Source organism: Lucilia cuprina, chromosome 6 (assembly GCF_022045245.1).
Source record: "Lucilia cuprina isolate Lc7/37 chromosome 6, ASM2204524v1, whole genome shotgun sequence".
NCBI classification, from domain to species: Eukaryota; Metazoa; Arthropoda; class Insecta; order Diptera; family Calliphoridae; genus Lucilia; species Lucilia cuprina.
This window is the reverse complement of record NC_060954.1, coordinates 30,134,883-30,148,559: the sequence shown is the minus strand read 5'-3', so window position 1 is coordinate 30,148,559 and position 13,677 is coordinate 30,134,883. Positions and strand designations below refer to the sequence as shown.

At 30.4% G+C, this 13,677-nt stretch overlaps 1 protein-coding gene across 1 annotated transcript in view; it reads left to right on the top strand.

Moving 5' to 3' along the window:
- Positions 1-13,677, top strand: part of LOC111682897 (potassium voltage-gated channel subfamily H member 8) — a 227,754-nt gene that overhangs the window by 49,000 nt on the left and 165,077 nt on the right. The window contains exon 6 of the mRNA XM_046953397.1: positions 10,911-11,139. Coding sequence (XP_046809353.1) covers positions 10,911-11,139 — 229 coding nt within the window. The remainder of the gene's footprint in view (positions 1-10,910; positions 11,140-13,677) is intronic.

Genomic DNA, 13,677 nt, shown 5'->3' with positions numbered 1-13,677 from the left:
ATATATGTCAAGAATTTACTTTTTCAAGTAAATTGTTACTGATTGGCAGACACTCTAATACAAAAATTCTACCAATACATACTTAGAGTTAGGTACAGAATGACAACTCCTTTACGTACCAACTGACAAGCCACAATTTCTTTATATTCATTGTTAATAAATATAAAATTTTAATTGTGTATTACTTTAAAAGGTGAGTTGGGCCCCATGGGTGGCCCAACCCTTATTTTTTTAAAGCACGAATATCGTCGTGCTTAACTGGCGCCCGAGCAGGGACCGGCCAGTCGGAAAAAAGGACGTGCCGGGTCATAAAAAAATCTTGGATCGCGAAGTGAAATAATAAAATTAAATATTTTTTTTTTTATATAAGGATGATTAAGATGTCATTCTCGTAAAAAATTATTATTAAGGAGTTATAAGAAATTTCTGAAATAATTTTTGATAAATGAAATGATTTTGAAATTCCATATGAAATAAATGGAAAATAGTAATCTGAAAATTTTCATTGTGAAAAAAAATGAAAATTTAATTCCAGAATGAAAAAAATATCATGAAAAGAATAAATGAAAATTTTGTGGAAGTGAAATAGTTGAAGACGTGCTATAAAATAAGAAATGTGACCAATATGGGATTCCAATTCCAGCGTACTGCGATCCTGAACTCCAGGCCCTCCAGTACGTAAAAAAATTTGTAATGTCACTATAATAATTTAAGTACTTATTGAAAAACGCGCAATTTTCCTTCAAAAAGCTTAACCTTAGTTGGTGATATTGCGAAGGCAGGCTCAAATACCATTACAACTTGTACTAAACTTAAGAACCTACACTACTTAATATGGAAGGAGCAATCCCTTATCGATAAAGAAAAAAATCTAAAAGTCGAGAAATTCGTGAGGTGAGACAAATCGTTCCCTAGTACGTCAGTGCTTACTCCTCGAAACCGGACAAAACGATTCTCCATCTCTAAGGACAATAACTAAAATAACTAAATCACACAATAAATTGTAAGCATGAAACAACATGGAAATTAATGAAAATCGAATTGATGAATGAATGGATAATGAAAGTAAAGTAAAATAATATAAATTAAATGAAATAAAATAGAATAAAATGAAATAAAACAGAGTAAAATAAAATGAAAAGAGTAAATTCCACTAAAAGTAATATAATTTAAAAAAAAATTGGACGCGAGCCAAGGTATAAGAAGAGTTGGATAAAAAAATAATAATTTAATGATTTAATAATCTTATCATTTTAGAAAAAGAAAAATCACATGTACGCGATCGCGACCATCACAACGTACGACAAAATAATTTACTAACTTTACATTAACAGCCTAGAATTGGATCAAAAAGGTAAGTGCAAGGATTTAATTTGGTTTTAATTTCTATAAATATTGCTAATAATAACTATTGTGAAAAAAAAGGATTTCGAAATTTGTGAATTGTTTGTTGGGGTTATTTTCGGCTAGATTTGAAAATGGAGGAATTAAAGAAAAATGTAGAAATGTATGTCGAGAATAGAACAAGTCCTTCTTCAGAGGAAACTAATATTATTGAACCACCGCGTGCGCTTAGGAGTGAATTGGAACTCCGTGAATCAAGCAGACTTCCGGACTGCGTCAAAGAATTGCAAAATTCGACAGTAACTCCACACAATATGTTTCGTGGATACATAGCGTTGAAGTGATTCTTAACGACTGTGACATAGTTAGAACAAAATCAATTTATAGGGCAATACTGCAGAGTATCAGACAGAAGGTTAGGGGGAACGCAGATTCGGCTCTAGTGTCCTATAAAATTTTCGATAACGATTGGCCTAACCGTCCCAATTAACAATATGTCTCGAGAATTTCCGCCTAGACCATTTATTCCAACCAGGAGTAGCAAGTATGGACAGTGGAGATTTCCACCAAAACAACAAGATATTCCACCAAGGCCTTTTCCTAAACCTCAGGAAAAAATGGAGATCGATCAATCCGTAAAATCAAAGAAGGTAAACTATATGAACAGGCCCTTGCCTTCAAAAGGAACGCAAGGAAAATGGTAATCTGCAGGACTCTGAAATAAATTTTATGTCAGAGGCCTCCCTTCAAGCGTACCATATATAGAGTACAATTCCAATGGGGCGTTATTAAAGTTTTTAGTTGATACAGGGGCTAACAAACCTTTCCCTGTAAGAACAGCAGCAGGAAACATAATTATAAGTCATAAAGTCGATGGTAAATTTTTTGAGTCCGCAGGAATATATACGGTCGTAACCTTTTACGTGTTGCCTAGATTAAAATCTTTCGATGGAATTATAGGAGATGACACTTTTTAGAAAATGGATGCTATTATAGATAGGAAGAACAATATACTGACCATTAAATCTGGTATGGTTATTCCACTCATGGAGAAATTTTCACAAGAAGTTAATAGTATAACTCAGAGAATGCCCAAAGAGGTGACACATAAATTGGGTAATCTCTGGAGAAATTTACTTCATTGTTTGGCCCTCTTGAGGCTGGTGAAATGGCTTTTACCTCTGTCAGAGTCGAGATCAAGACTTCTACTAATGAACCTATATATACCAAAAGTTATCCATATCCAGCGAACTTACGGTCTGTTGTGGAAGAGCAAGTTTCGGAACTCCAAAGCACAGTGGGGCAGAATAGAAATTTTTTTGAATTAATCTGGCATTTCTAAACAGCTGATCCGATCGGAATAAAATTTAACGTGAGCGTAGCCAAGGAGTATTCGAGTTGAAGTTTTGAAGATGAACCCCGCAGATGCCCCAGGGACGGCGCTGTAGCGGCTCAAAGTAGGGTACACACAACATGTAGGGTACACACAACTCGTGCCATTTTTTTGTTTTTCATCCAAATACAAAGTTTTTTAAATTTTCTGAAAGCGCTCGGCGAGATCTTGTAAATACTACTTATCTTTTATAATATCCGAGTTATAGGCATTTTAAAATTTAGTGATATAAAATTTATCATACCTTGGTCCGCCTTTTTTTGAATACCGGGCGTAATTTTGGACCAAATGGACTAAATTTTTTCTTGTTAGTTAGACAACAAAATTTCCAATAATATACAAAAAATTTCAATATCATTTACATATCCAAAAATATACGTGTTTTAATTTAAAAATTCAAAAATTTTTAGATTTTTGCCGTTTTTTTGCCAAAAATGTGTCTTAACTCTTTTATTAATAAAATAAAATTTTCTTTAAGAACATATAACAATTTTTCTTCAGTTTTCTAAAAGGTATCTTTACGCAGAACGATTTGGCGTAAAAAACTTGTCCTATTTTTTGAAAATGTTGCCACTGCGTCCTTCCGAATATGACCTATTTTTTTATCAAAACTTCAACTTTGGGCGACATGTTCTAAAATCCCAAAGCTGGGATCAGAAAACTGAAAGCAGTTTTGGAAACCTCAATATGTTTCTATTTACTCCAAAAGTATTTTCCAAGCCCTGAAAGAAATGTGGACCCTATGGGCAAAAAAGTAAAAAATCCTATTTTTGGGATTTTCATTCCTATTTTTAGGAATTGCGGGATGCCCTTTGACTTTTTAATTTTTTTTGCATTTTCTTATTTGAAATGACAAATTTAACAAGCGTTGAAAATTTCATTGAGTTTTGTTCATAAATAAAGATAAATAAATAGGGTCGCAGATAGCTACAACAATTTAGTCCATGTTTATCCCTTAATATCATTTTTTAGTTAGATATGGAAATTCTCGACCCTTTACAAAAAATTTCAAGCCAATATCTCAATTACATTCAAAAATATGTTCATTTAAACCTGTGTCCTTTAATTTCATATATTTCATATTTAATAAATCTACAATGAAAACTACATTAAAGTACGAAGAGTTGTGTTCCGTTTTATGGAGTGTATCTCCAAAAGGGCCAGAAAGAATTGAAGACATTTCAAATTATATATATAAACTACATATAGTAGAAAAGTAGACAAAACAGGCATATCAAAAATTGAAAACTTTTTGATGTAAAAAGTAAGTCTGTGGATGGAAATCAAAAGAAATTTCGATTAAAATTTTGTAGTTGGATGGAAACTACTACTGAAATCTCAACAACACATCAACAGGAGCGCCTTGCAAGTCCTACGAAGATTTATGTTCAAGGTCAAAAAGAAGAGGGTCACACAAAAGCTTTTTTCAATCTCAAATGAGGAAATTGCTTATACATTTAACGAAATGCTGAAAAAGGAAATCCAACCTATAGATGCCGTACATATTGCAACTATTCTTCCTAATGCATCACCAAAACGACTTAAGCGAATTGTGGAAATTATACCAACTTCAACATCAGAATCAAATTTTACTGAAGAGGAAGCAATAGCGCTTATGTTGGAACTGGGTCTCAGTCAAAATAAGTACCAAATATTAAGGAAAGTTCTGCATGAAAAAGGACACAACATCACAATCAAATTTTACTGAAGAGGAAGCAATAGCGCTTATGTTGGAACTGGGTCTTAGTCGAAATAATTACCAAATATTAAGGAAAGCTCTGCATGAAAAAGGACACAATATATTACCATCATACAAGGCGATTCAGGGAAAAAAACAAACTATCCTACCGTCACCTATCATCTTTGCTCGAAAACACAGCATCAAGAATTGTGTCAGACTTTTCAGACCAACTAAGGAAAATTCATAACTGTGATGTTGTCTTAATGTGTATGTGGGGATGTGACGGTTTATCAGCACTTCCAGAATACAATGTTATATTTTCTTATGCAAAAACGATTATTAAAGTTAACAATGGTTTACTACACACTTTTTTATACAAAAACAGGTTTTGCGTAAGGCGGTTAGTCTTTAATAAAATAATTAACTAAATAATTTTTAAAAATTGTCCAAATATTTTATTCAACACCAAGTGTATGTTCTATCATACTTAATACTAAAATATGAAAAATATAAAATTAAAGGACATAGGTTTAAATGAACATATTTTTGAATGTAATTGAGATATTGGCTTGAAATTTTTTGTAAAGGGTCAAGAATTTCCATATCTAACTAAAAAATTATATTAAGGGATAAATATAGATGAAATTGTTGTAGCGACCCGATTAAAATTTTGATATAAATCATAGTTTTAGAAGTTAAACAAATATGTAATATATGACAAAATCATTATTTATGAACAAAACTCAATGAAATTTTCAACGCTCGTTAAATTTGTTCATTCAAATAAGAAAATGCAAAAAAAAATAGAAAAGGTCAAAGGGCATCCCGCAATTACCAAAAATGGGAATAAAAATCCCAAAAATGAGATTTTTTACTTTTTGCCCACATTTCTTTCAGGGCTGGGAAAATACTTTTGGAGTAAGTAGAAAACATATTGAGGTTTCCAAAACTGCTTTCAGTTTTCTGATCCCAGCTTTGGGATTTTAGAACATGTCGCCCAAAGTTGAAGTTTTGATAAAAAAAAATAGGTCATATTCGGAAGGACGCAGTGGCAACATTTTCAAAAAATAGGACAAGTTTTTTACGCCAAAGCGTTCTGCGTAAAGATACCTTTTAGAAAACTGAAGAAAAATTGTTATATGTTCTTAAAGAAAATTTTATTTTATTAATAAAAGAGTTAAGACACATTTTTGGCAAAAAAAAAAAACGCAAAAATCTAAAATTTTTTGAATTTTTAAATTAAAAAGCGTATATTTGTGGATCTGTAAATGATATTGTTCTGAAATTTTTTATATATTATTGGAAATTTTGTTTTCTAACCAACCAAAATTATGCCCGGTATTCAAACAAAGCGGACCAAGGTATAATAAATTTTGTATCACTAAATTTTTAAATGCCTATAACTCGGATATTATAAGAGATAAGTTGTATGTCCAAGCATGTTCAGAAAATATAAAAATCTTTGTATTTGGGTGAGAAACAAAAAAATAGCACGAGTTTAAAAATTTTACATGTCGTTGGTACCCTACTTTGAGCCACCACAGCGCCGTCCCTGGGGCATCTGAAGGGTTCATCTTCAAAACTTAAACTCGAACACTCCTTGGCAACGCTCACGCCAAATTTTATTCCGATTGGATCAGCCGTTTAGAAATGCCAGGTTTATTTCCAAAAAATTTCGATTCTGCCCCACTGTGTGATGGTGGTGGAGGGTATAAAAAATTATATTATTGGAAATTTAAAAGCTATTATTAAATAAAAAAAATTTTTAATAATTAAGTATTTAAGAAATTGAAATTTTACAAATATATTAAATCATTTTACTAAAATCAAGAGAACACCGATTAATAACCAACTAATCTTATCAAGTTTTCCGTTTAATCTGTATATCAAATTATATTTAATTTGTACCTTTAGTATATATTTTATTTGATATAAGCACTATTAAACTCGTCCAATTCTACTCATAGCACCCAAGTTATAAGTACGGTCAAAATTTAACATTTTGGCCATGCAGGTGTTTTTTGTCATCCATGTAACTTTTTTTTAATTTTTTTAGAAAGCTTAAGTCTTTTCCTAAGCGACCTATATGGTCGCTTAGTGGGATGCGAGTGGGATTTCTATCAAAAAAATAAATATTTTGTAACTTAAGATTTAAAATTTTTATTTTTTTTTTTTTGGAAAATCAAAAACTTTGTTGACTTTTATTTAAAAAATGCACCCATTTTTTATTTTTTTATTTTTTGCTCAGAAGAAAGCTTATGTGTTTTCCTTTAACACCCGTTTTGTCGCTTAGTGGGATGCGAGTGGGATAGCTATAAAAAGAATGTTTTGTCACTCAAAACATAAAATTTTTGACCTTTTTTCAAAATGGGCTTTTTATTTTTTTTATTTTTTTAAGAAAGCTTAAGTCTTTCCAAGCGACCTATATGGTCGCTTAGTAGGATGCGAGTGGGATATCTATCAAAAAAAATTTTTTTGTAACTCAAGATTTAAAATTTTGTAATTTTTTTTGCAAAATCAAAAACTTTGTTGACTTTTTTTTAAAAAAATGGACCCATTTTTCTCAAAAGAAAGCTTAGGTCTTTTCCTTTTAAACCTTTTTGGTTGCTTAGTGGGATCCGAGTGGGATATCTATCAAAATAAATGTTTTGTAACTCAAGACAAAGGATTTTAAATTTGCACTATTTTAATTTTTTCATATTTGTATGTAAACCTTAAAAATTAAACTTACTCTGAGAAACTAGACACATTAGCCTTTCCGATGGTATGTAACATACCCAACTAAAATTTCATAGCCATAATATGTTAACCTCAGGAATGAAAATTACTTTTTTTCTATGGAAATGTTGAATAATTTAATTTTGTTATTTATTTGTAATAATAATTAATTTAATATATAATAATAATAATAATAATAAAAATAAAAAGATGAATAATTTAGTAAAATTTAATCTTAATCACAATAGATCAATTTATATAATAACTATTTTTACATTTAATTTATGAAGTTTTTAAATTTTCAAATATCCATACTTTTATCCTCCTTATTTGTCACCTTTATTAGTTGCTTTTTTTGTCAATCCTTTCTTGACGTTATTAGATTCAGCACCTCATATTTTAACAATGAAAATCACGTGCGCTGAAAACTACCTCTAGGATTGACTAAAAAAGCCGCAAGATACAAAACTCAGACAAATTTTGGTGGTGGAAAATTAATAGCGGTCGGCCTCATATTGCACCCCTCCAGTGGCTATTATCGGTCAGTTGTTGTGGTTTTTATTTTTAAGGTTTTAGAAACACTTACACACAAATATGAAAAAATCAATTTAAAAACATTTGTCTTGAGTTACAAAACATTTATTTTGATAGATATCCCACTCGCATCCCACTAAGGGACCACAAAGGTTTTAAAGGAAAAGACCTAAGCTTTCTTTTGAGAAAAAAAATTAATAAGAAAAGAGTCCATTTTGGAAAAAAAGTCAAAAAAGTTTTTGATTTTTCAAAAAAATTAAAAAATTGTATTTCTTGAGTAACAAAACATTTTTTTATAGATATCCCACTCGCATCTCACTAAGCGACAAAAAGGGTGTTAAAGGAAAACACATAAGCTTTCTTCTGAGCAAAAAAAATTAAGAAATGTGTCCATTTTTTTTTTTTAAATCAACAAAGTTTTTGATTTTGCAAAAAAATTCAAAATTTTAAATCTTGAGTTACAAAATATTTTTTTTGATAGAAATCCCACTCGCATCCCAATAAGCGACCATATAGCTCGCTTAGGAAAAGACTTAAGCTTTCTTAAAAAAATAAAAAGGCCCCATTTTGAAAAAAGTCAAAAATGTTTTTGATTTAAAAAAAATCAAAAATATTTTATTAAAATTTTTTAATTTTTTCGAAAGATTGCATAAATAGCTATCTAAACTATTTGGGACACATTTTGCTAAAAACAATAGGTAATAAGTTACATGGATGAGAAAAAACACCTGCATGGCCAAAATGTCAAATTTTGACCGCCTCTAACTTAAAAAGTTCACGAGCGATCTTGTTGAAAAATTGTGTCTGAATTACTATCCAATAGAACTAACTATGGTGCGAATTTCATCGCGATCGGAAGACATCGATTTCAAAAGTTGGTTCACTTGACGTGAAGTGTTTAACATTTTGAATTTTTTCAAGTTTTCACGTATTCGGGTACCGGTCACCGCTTGTAACGGAGAAGAATGGCTTATAAACGGATATCTAAACATCGTACATGTGATACATCTGGACAAATTTGAGAAGATGCTTCCAACAACTGCAGATGTATTTACTGCAACTGTAAAAGATGCGAAGGGCAAGGAGATGTTCGAATATCAACTCAAAAAGACGTAAGACCGAATAACAACAATGAAAGGAATCATAGGACATAAGAGATCCATAGATTGGAATACGATTTTGGAAAGCCAGCAGAAATTAATTGAAAATAATGAGCAGCAGTACGTTGTAAATAAGGATTTATTTAGTACGGAAAATGAACGTCCTTATCGACCGATTTTACAAAAAAGTGGTAGCGAATCTGACGATATCATTCGTGAAGCATTTAACCAAATAATAGCGATCAAAAAGGATATTGCGGAAATTGTACGGGCTTGTCAACTTGTTTCTGAGGTTGAATCGCTTCTATAAAATAACGAGATCGAAGCAATAGAATATGGAAAGCCAAGAATATTATCGAACGGAAACTTCATTATTATAAGTAATATCAATACCAAAGGTTGATTCTTGTAGATACAATAAAATTCTTCTTAAAGCGGCCATAAAATTTAAACGGTTCTCTTAATTTAACACGGTTCTCTTAAATCACGAGAAAATTTATGGCATAAGGATCACTGTTCATCACTTAACAACGTCACAATTTGTTCATTAGAACAACTAGAAAAGCTACAAGACGAGGACTGCTTATCGAGAATTTTAAGGGGAACCAACGCAAATTGTACATTCCGTTCGAATGAGAAAACTATAATAGAACTTATAGAGGATGATCTCATATACGTCAGCAATTCCAGAGGAAACGTTTCTTCTGAACAAAATACTGTGAGCATTAATGGTACATATCTTATACAAATTTTTAACGAAACAATTGTAGTCGGTGATAGAAATTTTACAAATGAAAGAATCACGAGCTTAAATGCGCTTCTTCCACTACTATCGAATGTGTACGAAGAAACACGCAAACTTAACACTAATATTTTGCATGAACTCCATGAAAGGAATATTGAACATATTCGAAGTCTAGCGCGTCATGTGAATCTCTCTCTTGGGTCGAATGCTGCAATTTTCTTGTGTATTGTAACAATGGTGATAATTCTGGTCGTAATCTGGAGGAAAACATTCGGTCGTATTAACATGCCAGTGCTGAATACTACAGATAACTTAAAACCGGTTGCCAATTGATCAGCGGGACGCTGATTTTTAAGGAGGGGGGAGTTAACACACTAAATTGCATTCTTTTGGGCAAGTGTGTAGTAATTTGAAACTCCGCTTATGCATGCATTTTTATGGGAATAAAAGGTTGTCCATCCGTTCCCACTAAATTAAGTTAGTGTAAGCCATATAGTAGTACATATAGGCGAAGCTAAAGCGATTTTCAAACAAAAAATTTTATTCTCTTCACACAGACGAGCTCTGAGAGAATAAAAAAACTTTTGAGAACTAAACGCACTCACTAAACTTCATATTTTCTTAACAAAATTGCGAGGATATTAGCACTTATTCGTTTTTCTTATCACTTAAACTTAATGTTTATTATTTTTTTCAACACTTTTCATTTATTTAAAACCCCGAAAATAATTTATTTTTTACAAACGAAAAAAAATATATATTTTATTCTTTGACATTTCATTTAATTACAACGTTTTATTTAAGAACAACTGTGTTTATTTTTGTGCTTCTACTAATACATTCTCACCAGTTAGGTCTTTGACAGGGGACTTAGGTCCTTGACAATTAGTTTCGCCTATATACTACTATATGGTGTAAGCATTTTTATTAATTATATTTGGCACTTTTGTAAACTAGAATTAAGTTTCATTTTTAATTGAATTGACAATTAAATCAGTTCAATTCTATGCTGACATCGGGATAGTTGAACGGAAATAAATTAATAAATATAAAATTTTAATTGTGTATTATTTTAAAAGGTGAGTTGGGCCCCATGGGTGACCCAACGTTTATTTTTTTAAAGCACGAATATCGTCGTGCTTAACTTGTATAATTTGTCATCTACATTTTAAACGTCTTTATCTTGTTTAAATTAAAAAAATTGTTTCCAACATGTCGATTTATATTTATTCAATAAACAATATGTTTATTATTGCGTTTTAGGTGAAGATATGTAAGTAAGACATTTATATGTTTGTAACAAAATATTTCTCTTCTATTTTCATGTTATCCAATAATTATAATTGGTGGACATTTTAATGTAAAACTGGTAAAAATGGTTCGTCTAAAATACAGAATTTGCTACATTCAACAGAAGCACCTTTCCCCGAATACAAAACTCAAGCATTAAAGAAGTCTCGGTTTATTCTTCCACATTATGGCGTCTTTAAGGGATTCTGGGATTGGATAATATTGGTATCAACATTTTATGTGGCCATTTTGGTACCGTACAATGCAGCTTTTGCGAAGGCTGACCGTCAAACAATGGTGTCTGATGTTATAGTAGAGGCGCTCTTCATTGTGGGTAAATATTGTTTACAATTTTTTATTACTGCATTATCCAATATAAAATAATTCGGACTATATTATACACTTCGTGAGGGGGTTATACTTTTTCCCCGTATTCATAAAGATATTTATTGCTTATTTAAGGTTTATTACACATATTTTAAATTTAGCTGCTAAATAGAAATCTAAATATAAAAGCTACATTAACATTATACTCCAAGCACTGTTGCCAGATTTGACGATTTATCGTCATTTTGACGATTTATAGCCATTTTGACGATTCATCGTCATTTCGATTTCCATTGTCAAAAATAGCCTTTTGACGATATTACCTCTAAATTTGACGATTTTCTAAAAAAAAAAAAAACAAATTTCCATATATTTTATTATTGTTTTATCTATTATCTAAAAGAAAATCTAATTATATTTGAAATATTCTAAGAATAAAATTAATACACATATGCATGGTTTTATGATCTCAAGAACAATTTATATAAAAGTTTAAACAGTTAAATAAATTTGGCACCGATTATATTTTTGCACATTTACCACAAGAGCATAATAAAACATGATATGATTTAAATGTCATATTTGAGTTTTAGATCATACTAGCTAATTCCCGGTGTGCTCCGCTACCCCTATCGAAATTAAATACATAATAATCAAAAAAGTTATTTATTTAGTTACTAAATTATAAAATTTTTCTTAAAGGTTTATTAAAATTTCAAAAGCAAATTATTGCAAATTCGCCAATTTCTATCTATCTATGAACAATTTGAATTATCTAACATTTTTCAATATATACGAAATTTTGTATTTAATTTATAAATGTGGTGCCAAGCCCCCACTGAAATCCGCCCGTTATTTTCTAAATGTTCACATGAATGTCAAAGTTATTCATATAAAATTTGAGGATTCTAGCTATAATAGTTTCCTCGATAACTATTTTTTCTATTTTATTCATGTGGGGGTTTCAAGCTACCCAGATTAAAGTCCGCCATGTCCCCTAACGCTAGTCCTCCCACATTTTATCCTAAATAATTATATTGACACTAAAGTGGCTCCGTTAGGACTCTAACCAGTGTTGCCACAACAAAATTTTTTTTCTAACCAAAATTCGAATAAAAAATAACCAAATTAAGAAAAAAGTAAACAAAATTATTTTTATTTGTTTTATGTTTACATTTGGACATTAAAATAACAAATTTATTTTCTGAAGTGGAACTATGTTAAATTTCGTCGCTAAACTGGTATTATGAAGACAGTTTTGAGCGTTAAAGTAATTTTCTGTACGGGATCTTATATGAGACGTATGGTCAATTATGGACCAATTCTCATAAAATCTGACAGAGATATTTTAGTTCCTTTAAATCTTGATTATGTTGAATTTTGTTGCTATATTGCAGTACATTCGCAGATTCGTTAACAAATGCAATTAATAATTATTTTAAAAATAACTGAGTTTTTAACGCGTTTTAGCGCAATTTAAATATACTCCACATATGACTTTTTGGAAAACAATTTTAAATTATAAAATTCTTTCCATTTTATGTACAGATTTGGAGATTTCGTTCGAAATTTGGGTTTAAATTATAATACCATGTAGCGGATGTTAGCATTACATTCATAACTTCAGCAATATTTGTAAACGTAATCTATCCAAATTATCCGACAAATTGACCAAAATATAGAATTTAAGACAGTAAAATAAAAATATCATCTAGAAAATGTAAATAAAGAACTAAAAGTCATGGTGAGATAGTAGAAATCAAAGATCATGAGTATCAAATCTTTGCATATATCGCGATTATTGTTCGTCGTACGAGTTTAGATGTTATTACAACTTTTGTATACAATACAATTTCATTTTCCTGCCGTGTTACTTAAAAATATCAGTTGATTAATACTTTTAAGATATTGTGATACAATTCTTGCATCAATTAGCAGAAAATACTTTATTTATTCTTATTAAATCATTTATCTTAGAATTTCGGCAAATTAGCACAGTATTTTGTTTATGCGAAATTTCAAATAGAAGTTGCAATTATACTTTAAATTTAATTTGGAGGACATAATCTACGAAGTACGTAGACTATTCTTACAAAATTTTTTTCATACAAGTATCGTGAGTTCTTTATATAAAAAGTTCCATTAGAAATATTAAAGAAAGGACGGACGAGTTTGGATCGACCCAAAATGTGATTCATGGTGTAATATTACGGTGTTGTTATGATTTTAGTCAACTCAATTAATATGTGGAAAACTCATACCAATTAAGATATCGAAAAATACCTTTGTACACATAAGTATAACCAGTAGATGTACAAATTGCAGTAAAAAAAATTTCGAAAATTGACTAGTGTAATATTACGGTGTTGTTATGATTTTAGTCAACTCATTTAATACAGTGGACGTCCACTAGTACGAATTATATAATGTCAGGCCCTTTCGTAGTACCGAAAAATTCGTATTATTGAACAACACATTTTGTATGTTTAAATTCAAATAATACACATAAAATATTGGTTTTTTTATTTTTCTTTTATTTTTCATG